Genomic DNA, 16,809 nt, shown 5'->3' with positions numbered 1-16,809 from the left:
GTGCAATAATTAATTTGTTATTACTGTCTTGAAATGATAGTTTTTTTTCAAATTAAATCTCCGTTAGTATCGATTTGTTATTACCTAATTTTAATACCTTGATGAATTTATTTCACTTGCCCTAAGTAAAATTTACCATAATGGCGCCTTGTACTTAAGAAATGCATCTATAAATTGATTACTATAAAATGGAATTTGCTAAATTTGTGTTTTTGTGTTACTGCATTTTGGGAATAAATAGAGTTTTTGGAGCAAATGATCTCTCAAACTTCATAGAATCCCCAAACATTCTTGATAGTCGCACTTTCGATTTGTATGAGCAAAATAAAAACGAATACCAAAGTACAATATTGAGTTCAGAAGCAAGTAGTAGTTTTATTAATAGTGGCTTACTAAACAGCATTGAAAATAGCATAAATATAAACCAAGAAACGAATGAACGTTCAAACTTTAATCTTACAGATCCTCCACACTACGATGGTAGTTCAGAGTTAAGTGAAAATCTAGTTACATTTTCAAATTTATTGATCTCGCCAATAATGGGTAAAAGCACAGCGATACTGGGAGAACTATCATTTAAATACTCTCTTGACGGAATCAGAAGTGGGATTATTGATTCTGAAAATCATTATTCACCTGCAAATCTAGTTAATAAACTCTTCGGCCCCAATGGTACAAAAAAAAATGCAATAGGATTATTAAGATATGGATTTTTATATGCATTAATAAACGAAATTAACAATCAATTTCAGAAAAAAATAGACTTCAAGCTCAAATTACATCCGAAGTTACTAATTGACCCACTAAAGTATGATGAGTGTGTAAATCTCTTTACAGAAGCAAATATACACGATACTCTTTTCTTAACCCAAAAAATTAGCAAGGGAATATTTGAAATAATCTGCAAAAATGTAATAAAAAATAATTATTTTATTGAAATGCAATCTTGGGATCATCATATATCAAAAATTATTAGTTTTATTAAAGAAAATATTCAATCCATACGGGGAAATTCAGATATTCTACCAAAAGCAATTCAGATAACTGATCTACCTAAAGTTCCTGAAATTAAAGTAAGCGGTACAGAAATCAAAATGAGGTATTTGAACATTGTGAAAAGTATTGATGCAATTAAGAAAAAAGAGTATTCATTGTTCAACAGCCTTATTTTCACTAAGAAGATGGCAGTAAAGATCTCAACCCAATATTTACCAAACGGGAGAGAGTTAGTTCAAAAATGTATAGAAATAATAAAATCTGAGAATCCTGCGCTAATGAGGGAAGTTTATCAAAGAGAGAAAATAGAACAGATATGTAAAATATCAATGGGCAGTTAATTTTAACTTTCACAGAACGGGTGTAAACAAGAAAAGATATTTTAAATGTTGATTTATAGCCGCTATATTGTTCATTCTACCTAACTATTTTCATCATCTTTAAGATTTTTTGACACGTCATAAAGTGCATCTCTTTCATTTTGAAAACTAGAAAGTTGCAGTTGATACTCTCTCCTTTTTTGAGCAAGATCTGATTCTAGTTTCTCTCTTTCTCTCCTTAGTTCTTGAATATTGATTTGTGGAATACCAAGTCCATTGGACCTTGAACTATTTGTTTCATCGGCATTCAGTTCTTCATCGATTTGTTTGATTCGATCGACTTGCTCTGCTTGAAATGTAAGAAACCTCAAGGTTCGCTCATAGTGATCATGTCTTTTTTTCTGGAAAATTCTAATTTTTTGTTCAAATTTCATTAATTGGCTCGCTACCCTTCCAGGCGTATGTATCCAATCTATGTCACGTTTGAATTGTAACGCACGATCCTTTTGTTGCTGAAGCAATATATGTTTTTCTAGTTTTATCGGTATCGTTTTTTTAATTTCATCTTTTGTCACCTTATCACGCTCTCTTACAAATGCTTCTCTCATTCTGTCTTTATTTTGAGGAGAAGCAAATCTAAATGAAGCTGTTGACTGTTGCAACTCCCAATTTGAGACAACTTCTCTTGCAGCTTCATGTAATCTTATTCTCCCTTCTCTTATTTTTTCATCTAGAATACTCAATCTATTCGAAAGCTCTTGTTCGAACACGGAGTTTGCATCTTCGAGTCTTTTTTGCACAAGTTTAAGAACTTTACTATCATAGCTAAGGTTATTGCTCTCATCAGAAACTCCCAGCTCATCGCCTAGATTAATACCTATTCCTTTCATAGCCAAAATGCTTGCTTTGCTGGGAACATTTTTTGACTTCGTAATAGGTATCATCCCATACTTTTGCAGCATTAATTCGTCTAAGGAGTTTCTCATTTCTGCGCACTCCATCAATATTTTTTCTTTTTTTTCTATATAAAAATGTTTCATCTTAAGTAGCTCCCATCTAGATTGAATGATATTCCACTCCAGAGTACTCAATTCACCATACAATGTTCCATCATCTATTTCACCTTCTGATTCAAATATCTCTTTATAAGCCAATATATTTGAATCCATTGATTCAAATTGACTTATATGTTGCATGTCATTATCATTTATGTTCTCATTATAGAACATTACGTTAAATAAACTAATCTTGAGTTGCTCTTTATATTTATTAAGCTCCGATAATGCTTCGTTTGGAATTTCTTCTGAAGCTAAATATGCTCCATGTTTTTCAGGCTTTTCAAAGGAGTATGTCAAAGAACTCAAATCATCATTTAACTTAGATTCAAAGTCAGAAAATAATTGCTCATTCTTGGTATTTAGCCACATATTTGCCTCGATGAGCCCCTCGCTCTTTTTCTGCCTTTCAGAAAGAGCTGATCTCATATTTGTAATCTCAAAATATTTTATGTCCCTATTAAGTTGTAATTGAGAAATTTCATTTTTTTTCTGCAAAATACTAATATCGTTGCTTATATTGTCCTCTAATAATTTTGAATTTCTCCTTAGAGTATTTATTTTTTCCGCATAATTTCTTGATAAATCTGATTCAACAAGTGTATCTAGTTCATTTCTCTTCTGCCTCAGCTCGTTCATTAATTTCAATAACTTTTTCATTTCATCAGTAGCAATCTCTATTGATTGATTTGTCTCACTTAATAACTGTTGATACTGAGGATTACCTATTTGAAGCTGAGATTGACGAAGCTGTTGCCTTGCAATAAACTCTGCATTTTTATTATATTCATTGTTTAAATATAGATAAGTGTCCTGCATATCCTTTATTCTTAGCTCCCATTGAATTGAATATTCAATCGAGTAGGTACTATCCCACATTTCATTTAAATCTGCAAGTCGTTTATCAACAACCTTCTCTATAACAATCAGTTGTCTCGCCAACTTTTGACCTTCAGAATCATATTTTGCAATTATATTATTTTTCTCTTCATGAAGCTTAACTATTAAACTCTTTCTTTCCTTTAATTCTTTTTCACTGATTTTTGCAAGTATCAAAGGATGAAGACCCTTAGCAGCTAAGCTATGTATTCTATTCCAGAGCTTACGGGGAAGAATTCTATATAAGTTTTTTTCAAATAACTGCCGTCGTTTATAATGCATATCTTTAAGTTTTTGAATTTTTTGATCAGAGTCTAGACGACTACTATATTCCAGCATCTTAGAGTTTATATATGTTCTTTCTTTCTCTATAAGTGTCTCTTCCCAATGTATCATATTCGCCATTGTTGATGAATTTACAAGTTCAATTCTATGTGAAATTGCGATATAATCTAAAGCTTGATGAACAAAATTCATAATTTCTATTTCCGCTTCTGTAATTTTTCTATTATTATTACTTATCTGAAATAACAAATCAGCCCATTCTGTTCTCATTGATAATAAATCAGAAGAATATTTATCTATAAGATCTCTAATAGTCTCTTTTTTTTTCTCATTAATTATATCTTCACTCAACAATGATAATAATAAGTCCTTTTGTGCATCCTCTATTTCAAATAACTTCTGAAACTGTCTCCTGGAATGTTTGTCAAGTTTTTCTCTAATTCTCCGATTCTCAACCATGAAATCCTGAAGCTGATTCCATTTATCTAGTTTATATGCAGAGTTAGCTTTTTCTTCTATTTGCTTACTCTCAATCGTCTTTAATCTTTCTTCTACAATTTCTAATGCCTGTTGCTCCTTGTTATAACCTTGTATTTCCTCAACTGAACTAAGTTCACCGCCAATTCCCTGCTCTGAAAGTTCATCAACTGATGCTATCCTAATTTCGGGTCTTTCATTCGCAACAGAGTTACAAAATAAGCGTATTTGATGATTTACATGGTTTGGTTGAGAATTTATTTTTAATCCTTTCCAAACTTTGGCTCTCCTATTTTCTTCTGCTTTTTTGTTTTCATTTATCATCATTAATATGGTTTTTGAACAGTTATCTGCTAGCTTTGATTCGTCTTCATATTCATAGTAATCTGGGCAACGAAATTCAGGATTCTTCATATCAATTAATTTAATGATGTCATCATCTAAAGAGGCTTGAATTATGTTAAACCATTCAACAAGTCTTCCCATATATCTATGCGCAACTGATTTACAAAATTTTATTAACCCTTGAACTTTATCAAGACCCAAATGTACTTTGTTGAGGGGTGACTTTGTTCCCGGGAACTTTTCTACTCCTAATGTCATCAGAGCATTTCTACAATTGTAGACAAATGATCTGATCTTCCCTGTAATTTCAGTTGCAGCATCTGTAGGTTTGCTTGTAAAAGAGATCGGTATTGTATGTTTTGGTAAGTCAGTGCTGTAAACTAGCGGATTAGGAATGCTAGCGCTTTCTACCAAAAATAGCCATTGCAATCTTTCATCATTAATTTCATCAGAGAAACCTTTTAACAGTTGGTCTATTACTGCCCCCTTTACTCCGCCATCCTCCCATGATTTCTTTATTTCTAATGCTTTTAAGTGTCTTTTATTCATCATTTCTTTTTCTTTCTTCCCGTACAATTTCTCGAAAACCATATAACAAAAAGCCTCAACTTGCTCTTTTCTATGGTCAGAATCATTTCCTGCAATTAATATTCCATTCAAATTATTTTCATTATAACTATAATAAGTTACGCCGTCCTCGGAAATATACCTTTCATATGCTAAACTCCTAATTCCTCTTCTACAATACTGAATAAATTTTTTTAAAACTCCATTACTATACTTGAACTCTTTTGGAATTTTAATTTGCTCGTAAGGATTTATCTTTTTTTCATACTGAATAGGTGATGATGGGTCACTCATAAAATCAATAATTGCCCTCCATTCATCCTCAAACAAAGGAATGGAAAATTCCAATTGTTCAGAATTTGATCCTAGTTGAAATTTTATTTGTTTTTTCTCAAGTTCTATACTATTTATGAATGACTCCACAATTTGTCTGGGCAATTTATTTAAACTTTCAACAATTCCATCCACGTCTTTTGATCTAAAGAACGTAAGGACTCTGTTTTGTACCTGTTTAGGAAGTTGAGAAATTGTTATTTCTAATGCTGGTAAATCCTCCTTACTTTCATCTAGAACTGATTTCAATATTGTGGTTAAAACTTTTGGAGTTTTATATTTGGAAATTGGAGTGCCTTCACTTTCAAATTGTTCATATTCAGACGCATTATACTCCAATCCCTCAGTTGTGAGTTCGGATGGAGTTTTTGAAAAACCCAATTGGTTTGCACTGAATTTCTTTTCCTTTGTTGTCTTTCCTTGAAAAAAAATGTTTTTTTTTCGTAAAGGAATTTGATTATTTATACCTTCGCATTTACTGAATGAATCTTCACTTGAATTTAATAAATTTCGATCTGCCCTCCCACCCATGCTTTTAGTTCCAATCGGGTTTTCTGTTTTAATTGACTGAATAAATCCAGAAAAACTGAAGTATCTACTTGCAGTATCGCTGCAAAATGATTTCAATGTTTTATCAACTTCATTGATGTCTGAAAATTTAAATGAATATTTTCTTTGGCTTCTAGGTAAATGGAGCTCAAGTAGGCTTGAAAGTGCTCCAACACAATTTTCTGTCAAAATTCTAATCTTCTCATTCGTTTCAGGAAAGAATTTAGTCTCACCATGTGAATAAAATCCACCAGGTACTTCTTTTGGTAAATTTTTACATTTAATATTTGGGTACGACTTTATTGCAGATAATATGAAATCCCATTGCGTTTTTGTGTTATCAAATGCTTTTTCTTCACCAGAATAGACCGACACAAAAACGCAACCGAAAAATAAAACAAGGAACGTAATCTTCATGTTCCTCTCATTTGAAAAATAATTTATATATTAAATTTTGATGTTAATTATACTTTCTGCCCCTTGCAATCTTTTTTCTCTGAAATTTTAGATCAACTGGCGGCAATATACATAATGTATATTATTTAACATTTCAATTTTATACAATATATATATATATATATATATATATATATATTTCATTTATAATACTAATAGTAAAACAATATTAATAAAATATTTTTGGTTTGTTTTAGAAAAAATTACAAAAGAAAATTATCCATTTTATAAGAATTGAATAATTATAAAGAACAAAATGATCAATAGTTGCATATATTTGATAAAAAAATGTTTTTTCCCCCTGCTTAGTATTTGCACTTGCGCAGATACATTTAGTGCGAGCGGTGCAATGTGAGTAAATGCATTTAGGTAACGGATATATAACTAACCGAATTAAGTCAAATACAAATATTTGGTCATTTTTAGAAAAAAAATAATCCATTTTTAGAATAATTTAAGTAAAGTGATTGAAAGTCTAATGATACCAAAATTCAATTTAGTATTTCTAATTTTATTTATTTTAATTAAAATAGAATACAAACGATTAATCGTAATGGCCAAAGATTCTTCTGATAAGATAGCCAAAAGATTTTTTGTGAATCAAGATAAACCTCAATGGCAACGTACTCAGGCACCTAGAGAGGAAATTGCAATTATATGTCATATCCTTTCTCTTGGACCAATTGAATGTATTAAGTATAATGAAAGAGAGTTTGATGGGGCAAATCCAGGACATGAGGAATACATGGGTAAGGAAAACCTAATAACAATAATGACTACTATTAACTTCTTTAGGGTTTTTTATCCAATATGGAATGTTTGGTGCGGTTGCTCTTGCTCATATAAAATCGAGTTCTCGAAGTAAAATAATGAATTCAGAGCTAGAAGGTAAGTGGCTAATTTTATAGGTTTGTATTTAGATTGTTTGTAGATATTAATGGAGTTGAAAAAAACAAAATAACAGAAATGATTAATATGTTTAAAATTCCGAAAAAAGTGAATGATTTACAGATAATTGAAAGTTGTGAATTTGATATCGATTCTCTTTTGTTCAAGTTAGAGGATAACCCAACGAGTGTCATTAACCATTTTGAATACAGCTCACCAACAGAAATTGCTCTAAAAATTTCATTCCACTCAAGTTATACAAGAGAACTTTATTATACATCATTACTTTCTAAACAGAATTTTCCATTAATACCTGTAAAGACATATGGTCGTGGAAAAATAAGAATTACTCCTAGGACTTACTGTTTACAAATTGAAAAAAATATCGTGCTTAATAGAATACTAATTACTGAAAAAATAAATGGTGTTACAATGCAAGTATTAGTAAGATGGCTAACTTCAATCGATTATCTCAATTGGATTTCCTCAGCTAAAACAATTAAAGAATTACAAAAAAGGCTAGATAATCGTGCCGAAATTATTTGGATACTAGTTCATTCATTTTTTTCGACCCTAACGTCATTATACATACATTCAGATTTCGGTTATATTCTTCATTGTGATTTAAATACTGGTAATATTCAGGTTGCTAATACAAAGTTCAATTTGAAGGGCTCAAACTATCAAGAAAATGTTGATTCACTACTTAAAGTTACGCCAAATAATATAAAAATACTCGACTTTGGAACTACAAGAAGTACTTTGGAAATGAGCGTGCGTTCATTAAAATGTAACGTTCCTAATGATATTTGGAGAATTAAATTAATTATTTCTAGGCTTTTTAAGATTGATAGTACAACTCATCCAAACTTATTCGGTTGGACAATTGACTTCCAAAAGAATAACTCTGATTTGAATTATATAAAAAGAAGTCGAATATTAAATCACATAAACTCTTTAGACCTTTTCAGGGAAGAGCTTTTGAATAACAATGACTTCAAAAATGCTATGGAACTTAATAGCACTTTTGAGTCAATCATAGATGGTTTAGATTCCATCTGCGATATCACTGTCAATCATATTTCAAAATTTAAGGAAGCCGCAACAAACATCGTCAACAATGAACGATTTTATGCTTCGTGTAGCCCTCTTGATCCAAGCAATGCTAGAGGTATACCAATTAAATTATTCAAACCAGAGATACTTGGCCAGCTTCAAATACCATTATTTCCTGACAAATCTGCCATGATTAAGAAAACAATTAGGGAGGAGAGGAAAAAGGCACTAAACCAAAAAAGCAATAAAAGCAACGAAAGTAATAATAAAGCTAAGGATTCTCAAGATAACTTAGATCAGCCAAATAAGGGAATTTTAGATACGAATATTAAAGAAAAAAATGCAGTGCAAGGTGGCGTTTCACCAGGAGGAATACATGGTATTGGAGTTGGAAGCACAAGTAATTCTAAAATTCCAATTAAAGATTTACAATACATTAAAAATAACAAGGCAGCTAGGACAGATACAAATATTGTTGCAAGCAGTATTGGAGTAGTTGTTGAAGCGAACGCAGACGGAAATAATCAATTTGAGATGCCTAAAATGATCCAAAACTTTGAATTGGAACAGGAAAAAATATCAAAAATATCTTCTTTAAAACAAGTTTGTAATTACGTTGAGCAATCAAAATCAAGAGATGCGAGGAAGCTACTCAACAAATTAAAGATGAAAAACTCTGTCCTTAGAGACATTACCATGGATATAGATCATTTTGTGAAAAGAGCAGATAAAATATTGTTAGAAATAACCGAAAATATTAAGAAAAAACCCCAAAAGGTAACATCTGATCAAGACAGGTTAAAGATGTTTGAAGTAAGCCGTTCAAAATTAAGATACATTGCAAAGTCGTGCCCAGTTACACTCAGTAAAATTAATGAGGAAAATAGCGAAGCAGCAGAAAAGGTTAACATTGGTATTGTTGCATTTGAAAATGAAAGACAAAGAATTTTAAAAAGATGTAATGATTTAAGAAATTTTATTCCAAGAAATGAAAACGATACTGTAAAGGCAAAAATGAAAACAAAAGAAATAATTGAAAGAGGTAAAACATTACTTCAATATAGATTTCATATAAATGACTCAATGAAGTGCGCATTTGATTTTTTGTTCAGAGGTATTAGGAGAGTTCAACGCCTAGTAGAGTTATCTCAAGAATCAATGAAGGGCGATTTATTATTGGAAGAGAATTTAGAGCTATTATTAGATAAGATAGCAGAATACAAAGTTTAAAGGAAATCTGTTAATATAATAAAAATAGCAAGAGAAAATTTCATATATTTTAAATTCACAATTTAATATATATAAATAATAATACAAATTTTGGATTAGAATATAATTTAAAGAAATTAATAGAAATATTTGGAATCAAAACATTCACTTGAAAAATTGAGTAAACATTAACGAATTAAATTAATTCAAACTATTAGTATTGACAATTAACCGAGTTTTTCAAAATTTAAACGTAATGACATTATGTTTAATAAGTTTAGTAATTTTTAATAAACAATTTTCTCATAGTTTTATATTTGATTCAAATTTTTTTTTTTAACTGTATTTCAATTCGTTTAAATGTAGATACAAATATATCTTCGTAGAGTTGGTTCAAATTACCCAATCTTGAAAAATATTATTAAAAAACAAAATATTTGATCAAATTATTGCGAATTATTTTTTTTATATAACACAGGAAAATGTAAACAGCTCAGTAATTCATTAAGTTAATATTGGGAAATGGATTAGCATAGAGTAAAAAAAAAAGTTAAACATGAAGATTTTAAAATCAATAAAATAAGCTAAACGTTCCTATTTAAATAGTTTTTCAGTGCATACAAACATTCAAAAACTATTTCTTTCAAATTAATTGATAGCGCATCGTTAACATTTTGATCAATTGTGTACCATGGTAATAGGGAGAGAAAATATAAAGAGATAGGATCTGAACATAATGAAACTGATCTTGAAATAGTTGAATTACTTTCCAGAAAATTTTCTCTTTTTTTTGGATTTTCGTCTCTAAAGAATGAAGGCAAAGTTGGGTTAATGAAAAATTCAGACTTTTTCACATCCAAATATCTGAATACATTGAATTTGCATTCCAACAGCATATTTCTTCTTTTTAATACGAATAATTTAATTAAATTGCGATTTTCAGCATTTTCAATAATAACATTATATATTTTATTGCAACATGCATTCACCCAAGAAAGATATACTGGTTTCTTCCAAATTTGTTTACATTTTTCCATGTTTGCTTCTACCAAGAGCTTTCCTACCAATAGATAAGGATATACATTATTTTCAGTGCTATCTGAATTGACATCAAACTCTCCAGAAAAATCGCCTAAAATATTAGAAATCTTATTCCAAGCGGAAAAACTACTTGCAATTTGACTATTTTCAAGATTCTCCTTTAGTAAACTTACAAATTCAGGAAATACTAACATTGACTGGATCAAATATATGCTGCATTTTTGAATTTGATTTGTGTCAAATTTTGAGTTAATTATTTGGTCAATCGTAATATCGTTAATTTGTTGATAAAAAATATCTAGTTGCTCTTTATTTAATGAATTTGTTTTTGTGTGTTTAATATAAAGTGCAAGCGGTATTCCAAATGCAAAATTTGGTAAAATATAATAAAGTGGCGTTGAATCAGATGATCTTTTAGCTATTCTACCATATTTACCATCAGTTTGAACTATTTTTTTTTCATTCCATGTACAGTATTTGCGGAATTGATTTATGAAGTTGATATTAATTTGGAATAGTGTCTCGAATTCTGAAGATAAAACGGCATAATAATCTAAGTGAAGAAGAGAATGAAATCGATCATGAGCAATGTCCATAGATATTAATAATAAACAATATTCAAGTGCAGTACGAAATAGTCCTCTATTACCAAGAGCGATCATATAGTATCCCAACAGAATAAATATATCTCGACTTTCAACTTCACTTGATTTTATCGCAGTATTTGGAAGACCATTTGTATATCTAAATGGGGAAAATGATGGATGCAACGATGATTCAAACACATACAATGCCTTTTGTAGGTGTTGGAATGCAACTTCATGTTCATCCCTTAAAGCACTAATCTCTGCTAGCCTTATTAGCCCATTAAAGAAAAATGGATTTTTTTCCATAAAGATATGAATTTCATCCACAAGCATTGAATCAATCAAAATATCCAATACTTCTTTATTTTTGATATATTCAATATCAAATGATATTGAGAATTCATTTTTTTCTTCAATAAACTTCATGATTAGTCCAGATTCCTCTCGATTTAAATGTGGCCATTGTGAATCGCATGAAATGAAATAGTGTCTAATGTTTAAATGACTGTTTTTTGGGTTGAAATTTCTCGAATTAGTTTTCTTCTCAAATTTAACTGCTTCATTTCCAAATATTGAGCAAATTTCATTTTCACAATTAAAATATTTTTTGTTCATAGTTAAACAGCATCTAGAATCGTTATTTGGAACAGATGATTCAAAGCCTTCATTGACTAGTTTTTTCTTTCCCCTCTTCTTCTCGCTTTTTTTTTTTTGTTTTTTGTAATATTCTGCATTTTCTTGAGTCTGATTTTTTTTAGGTTGAACATAATCATCACTTAAAATAACTTCGTCGTCGTTGGAAACTAGTGCGTTAAAAGAATTTCCGTAACTAACATTGGAGAAATGATCAAATAAATCATTATCCAAACCTTGAGTATTTAGTTCTAATTCTTTTTTTTCTTCGAGTAACCTTTTAAACTGTTTTGAAACCATTATTATAATTTAACCGCAACTTAAAGGAAAAAAGCAATAATTTATGATGAAACGAAAATTTCCACATAATTTTCAAACTGGGCAAATTGATAATATAGTAAAAAACAGTGGCACAACTAAGGCTAGAAGTAATTATTCAAATGTTAATGGCAATTCTTCTCCTTATCAATATTTACCAAAAATAGATAGAAATAAAAGTACTCATTGCTACTTAAACAGTAGTTCAACATTACCGAATAATTTGAATTCCAAAAATACTAAGAAGGTTGAAAATACGACAAAAAAATTTTCGAGCAGTTTATATCAGAAAATACAAAATGAAAATCAATCAAAAAGGCCAATTGATTCAAAAAAAGAAAAAAACGAAAGCGGATGTTCTACAAAAATTAATCCCCAACAATGCCAAGAATATTTGAATAAAAAGGAAATTAACTCAAGTACAGGCCAATTAGATGAGAGGAAAAAAATTGTCAGCTCGAAAAAGAGTCACGCTGAGGTGGGCAAAAATGTTTCTTCAGTTGAAGAAAGCATTACTGTAGGAATTAAAATGCAATTAATTTATAGCTTACTTTGCAAATCTGAGTTTCAGTCTTTAACTCAATTAATATTTCAATTATTAAGTGAAAAGTCTGTTGGATTAGTTAATAAAACAGATAAATCAAAGTGTATACTTTTTCTTGACTATTTAATTTTAAGAACGAAAAAATTGAGTTACATAATCGACTCCTTAATTCAAGTATAGGTCAATACTTTTAAAAGCATTGGAAAAAGATAAACAAGATCTTAGATTATTTATAAAAAATATCAAAAACACTATCTATGAAAAAATTGTAGACTCAAAAAATATTCAATCTTTCTGGCACAAATGTGATGTTCTTTCTGAAGAGTTAAATTTGATAAAGAATAAGAAGAATATTCAAAACGAGATAGAAGAAGAATATGATAGTTACAACGAAATAAAGTCTTTAACAAAGGAGAAAAGAATAAATTTAAACGGAAAAAAAAAATCAATTTATGACATTTGTTTATTATTATCTAGATTAATTTCTAAATATTGATATTTCTCTTCAATTTTTATTATGGAAGATAGCTTTGTAGGGTACTAACAGTATTTTATTGATTTTTTCAAAAAACTTAAAATTTTTTTTTTCGTAGGTTTTAGATAAACCATTAAGTTTATAACTAGTTGATTTATTTTCACTTCCTTTTATCTCATATTTGTTATTCAACATTGATTTAATTTGATCAATTTTATTATACATTACCTTAATACCACTTTGTGACTTTTCATTAAGTAAATTCACTACTGTACTTTCAAATAACTTGTTCATGCGGTTCAACTTATTTTTTTCCCCAAATAATTTAAATGCCATATTTTGCATATACAATGTTGATTCTGGGCATTCATTATTCGATGAAAAACCACAAGTTTCCCGGATTAAAAAGAAATTATTGAATGAGTGATTAGTTCCATTAGAAATAAGTCTTTTTTCATTAAAGTCACACTTTGACTCTTCAATTGCAAGCCCACTTAAGCTACTTCCAATAATTCGCTCTAAAAGTTTTGGTAAATTATATTTAAGGGAAAATAATCTTTTTGTATATAATACTTTATCTTTTTCATCGAAATAAATATTAACAATGTCTACTCTTTTGACATGAGATTGAAGATCATTAGGATACTTATTCCAAAATGCATTTACTACATTTTCCCAGGAAAATGGGTACAGATGTTTTTTCGAAAAAAAAACCATCAGTATTAGAGCAAATACCGCAACTTATTTTTTTGTTAGAAAAAATTAATTTAATAAAAAAAGAATAATCAAATATAATATGCTAGAAGTCTACGAATTGTAGAAAAAAGTAAATGAAGATAAATATCACGTCAAGTTTATGACATTAAATTCAAAAAGATAAGTTGAAAAGCCAAGTATAGTAGGATATTTTCAAATTCTTGAGTTGAGAAGAGCTGAGGTATCTATTCAATAAATACTTAGGCTATATTTCATTTATTTTTATTTCATATTCCTAATTTATATCACGTTAATTTTATTAATCTAAACTACTTCAATCTTCAACGTTATGTCTATCACGCCACTGGTTTTATCGTTGCAACGATATATAAATTTAATTGGCTGGAGAAATACTTGAAAGAAGAGGGGTTAAGGAAAATGATTCAAGAAAAAATGACCGTGTGTATTAATCCAATACACAATTATTTAATAGCGACAATATCCATATGAGTTGTTAGTTGATTTTTATTTAAATATTGCTACATAAATAGGTTTTGAAAATTATGGCAAACGCATTATTGAGTATTGAAGAGCTTACTAGATTTCGGACTAAGTTATGTCGTAGAAGTCTTAGGGAAGGTTGCGATTTCGGCCCACTAAGATGCCAATATTCTCATAATGTTTACTGGCCAAGAAGATGCCCATTTTACTTATCCGACCGATCTGCATTAAGATATCTACCTGATATTTGCCCAGATATTACAATTTTAGATCATGAAACTGGAAAAGTTGCAAACTTTTGCAACAGGGGAGGGTATTGTCCATATTCTCATTCGATGGAAGAAGTAATTTATCATCCGTTAATTTATAAGTCAGAATTATGCACAGCATTTCAAAAAGGCGAATGCAAAACTTACTACTGCCATTTAATTCATGGACTTGCAGAAAGAAGGCAGGAGAGAATATATACGCTTCCTTTCACGAGAGGAATTAATTTAAACAAATATCCTAATGTAAAATTAGTTGAAAAAACAACTTCTGAATCTGAAAACACAGCTAAAAGCTCAATGTTTTCTGGCAATAAAAATGACGAAATTACTAATTTGGAAATAATCACATCACATGACAGAAACAGTGGGGTAACCAAACAAAAAAGTTTAAAATGCATACACGATTCTGAAAATACGAAAAACTTTTTAATTCAACCTCAATTAGAAAACAAACCTTTGCTTGGGAAGGGTTTCAATATTAATAAATCAAATTTACGTTGGGAAGAATCTAATAATTTATCTTGCTTTTCTAATAATATCGATCTTGACCCTAGCACTGAAATTAAACAATTATTGAATAAATGGAGGAAAGTTGCAGAATATCCAGAATTATACATTAGTGAAATAAATTTGGCAAGATTGGAGTATTGGCAATATATTAATAGTTATCTTCATGAGATCTCAAGCATCATTCATGAGCTTGGAAAAGTTTATTGCAATAAGACGATTTATCATAAAGAAAGTTTGCATAATTTAGGTAGGGGTCAGATTAATAACATCGAATTTAAAGAATGTATTGAATTTTCTTCTGTTTTTGCTGAAGCAAATTCCGACTCATTTTTACCTTGAGGATTTAAAGCATTTAGAAAAAAAATATTTGCGCAAATACTTTTAATTAAATATAATGATTAACAGACTAGTTTGCATACTACTTTGGTAATAGCGGGATAGTCTCTAAGTTGAAACCTAAAAAAGGTAAATTGTCCCAAATATACTTCTAAAAACTTACCTGCCGATCCTTCTTTTATAGCCAATATGGCTGATTTGACTTTTATGAATATTTCTTTTCCAAAGACACACAATTCTTTACCGAAAAGATTAGTTTTTTCAATTGTATCTTTGCTTAGCCTACTAATATTTTCAAGTAAAGTTTGAAGCTTGCTGCCAACATTTTTGGATGCTTCAGTAAATTTTCTGGTAATTGAAGAAAGCAAACATCCCAGATTTTTAAAATTTGTCACGAATTTTGAATATAGTTCGGCACAGTTTGAGAAACAATGCTTTCTTATAAAATCAATTGATTGATTTATCATCCAGTTAAATATGGATTTTGTATAGCTGAAAAATCCTGCCAAATGATCAATGAATATATTAATTTTTTCTAAATTTATGGATGGAAGCGAACTAATTAAGTCCATTAAATTAGAGGAAAAAAGTGCCATAGTTAATAAGAGTATGATTAGCAATTGAAAGCTCAGCACAATTGAAGTTCCTGAAATTATTAATATAGATATATAACCATTATTAAGTTAACGTACCAATATATAGTCCCGGTGCAGTATATTTACAAGAGTTACTTTCAGAAATTTTTATGAATCCACCAACTATAAAAGTTTTTATAATTCTTTAATTATAGCTTTTTACTTACTATCATGCATTATCACAACTGCAGGAACCAAAATAAACGAAATAATACTAGCCCAGCTGCAAATTGATATTTTTTTCATGGAAGGAAATTCATTATATTTAAATGCCTTGATCAACGCGTCTCTTTGATCCGGTAATAAAAGCATGAGAGAACAGACCAGAGACATTGAAAGTGAAAATATTGCAGATAACCCATTAGTTTCATCGAGATTCTACACGATTTAAAATTGTCGATTAAACTTTTTATTAGAACTTACCCGATCACAAACTGCATTTGTATTAGCCTGAAGCACTGCAAGTGAAATTATTGAAATGGTTAAAAAACCTCCAAAACCAAAATATAATATTTTGCTGACTTCCTTTATTACGGTTTCAGGGAGATTGGCATCTCTCAACGGTAATATCGAAGGGCTAGCTGGAGCAGTTGGGACTTCTTTTACAGATTTCTCTTTAAAAAACATTTTTGCTATCTGCACAAAATAATACCTATCAATTTATTTGAAAACGAAAATAAAAAGGAATGCATGCACATGCAATAATAATTAAGTTACATGCAGCATGCAATATTATTGAAGACTACAACATGGCCTCTTTGTTTTTTTAGACATTTTGAATAATTTCTTCGATGAGTCAGACAAATCGTTGCTTTTTTGTATAAGCTCATCCAAATTTTCTCCTCTATC

At 29.7% G+C, this 16,809-nt stretch overlaps 9 protein-coding genes across 9 annotated transcripts; 5 read left to right on the top strand and 4 right to left on the bottom strand.

Moving 5' to 3' along the window:
- Positions 1-188: 188 nt before the first annotated feature.
- Positions 189-1,337, top strand: cgd5_1450 (hypothetical protein with signal peptide; the record flags this gene model as incomplete). The annotated part of the gene is made up of 1 exon (XM_626092.1): positions 189-1,337. One exon carries the CDS (start codon positions 189-191, stop codon positions 1,335-1,337), a length of 1,149 nt encoding a protein of 382 aa, XP_626092.1.
- An 80-nt stretch (positions 1,338-1,417) lies between these two features.
- Positions 1,418-6,223, bottom strand: cgd5_1440 (large protein with signal peptide; the record flags this gene model as incomplete). Its single annotated transcript, XM_626091.1, has 1 exon — positions 1,418-6,223. The coding sequence occupies one exon, from the start codon at positions 6,221-6,223 to the stop codon at positions 1,418-1,420; it is 4,806 nt and encodes a 1,601-aa protein (XP_626091.1).
- A 517-nt stretch (positions 6,224-6,740) lies between these two features.
- Positions 6,741-7,127, top strand: cgd5_1430 (hypothetical protein; the record flags this gene model as incomplete). The annotated part of the gene is made up of 1 exon (XM_626090.1): positions 6,741-7,127. The coding sequence occupies one exon, from the start codon at positions 6,741-6,743 to the stop codon at positions 7,125-7,127; it is 387 nt and encodes a 128-aa protein (XP_626090.1).
- A 101-nt stretch (positions 7,128-7,228) lies between these two features.
- Positions 7,229-9,436, top strand: cgd5_1420 (putative secreted protein; the record flags this gene model as incomplete). Its single annotated transcript, XM_626089.1, has 1 exon — positions 7,229-9,436. The coding sequence occupies one exon, from the start codon at positions 7,229-7,231 to the stop codon at positions 9,434-9,436; it is 2,208 nt and encodes a 735-aa protein (XP_626089.1).
- Positions 9,437-9,999: 563 nt separating this feature from the next.
- Positions 10,000-11,976, bottom strand: cgd5_1410 (conserved protein; the record flags this gene model as incomplete). The annotated part of the gene is made up of 1 exon (XM_626088.1): positions 10,000-11,976. The coding sequence occupies one exon, from the start codon at positions 11,974-11,976 to the stop codon at positions 10,000-10,002; it is 1,977 nt and encodes a 658-aa protein (XP_626088.1).
- Positions 11,977-12,019: 43 nt separating this feature from the next.
- Positions 12,020-12,718, top strand: cgd5_1400 (hypothetical protein; the record flags this gene model as incomplete). Its single annotated transcript, XM_626087.1, has 1 exon — positions 12,020-12,718. The coding sequence occupies one exon, from the start codon at positions 12,020-12,022 to the stop codon at positions 12,716-12,718; it is 699 nt and encodes a 232-aa protein (XP_626087.1).
- A 325-nt stretch (positions 12,719-13,043) lies between these two features.
- On the bottom strand, positions 13,044-13,730 carry cgd5_1390 (conserved protein; the record flags this gene model as incomplete). The annotated part of the gene is made up of 1 exon (XM_626086.1): positions 13,044-13,730. One exon carries the CDS (start codon positions 13,728-13,730, stop codon positions 13,044-13,046), a length of 687 nt encoding a protein of 228 aa, XP_626086.1.
- Positions 13,731-14,272: 542 nt separating this feature from the next.
- cgd5_1380 (F11M21.28-like protein having 3 CCCH RNA binding domains; involved in RNA metabolism) lies at positions 14,273-15,328 on the top strand (the record flags this gene model as incomplete). Its single annotated transcript, XM_626085.1, has 1 exon — positions 14,273-15,328. The coding sequence occupies one exon, from the start codon at positions 14,273-14,275 to the stop codon at positions 15,326-15,328; it is 1,056 nt and encodes a 351-aa protein (XP_626085.1).
- Positions 15,329-15,387: 59 nt separating this feature from the next.
- On the bottom strand, positions 15,388-15,921 carry cgd5_1370 (hypothetical protein; the record flags this gene model as incomplete). The annotated part of the gene is made up of 1 exon (XM_626084.1): positions 15,388-15,921. The coding sequence occupies one exon, from the start codon at positions 15,919-15,921 to the stop codon at positions 15,388-15,390; it is 534 nt and encodes a 177-aa protein (XP_626084.1).
- Between the last annotated feature and the right edge of the window lie 888 nt (positions 15,922-16,809).

The sequence above is a fragment of the Cryptosporidium parvum genome, chromosome 5 (genome assembly GCF_000165345.1).
Source record: "Cryptosporidium parvum Iowa II chromosome 5, whole genome shotgun sequence".
Taxonomy (NCBI): domain Eukaryota; phylum Apicomplexa; class Conoidasida; order Eucoccidiorida; family Cryptosporidiidae; genus Cryptosporidium; species Cryptosporidium parvum.
Note: the sequence above shows the minus strand (reverse complement) of the source record. Positions and strands in the feature narration are given on the sequence as shown.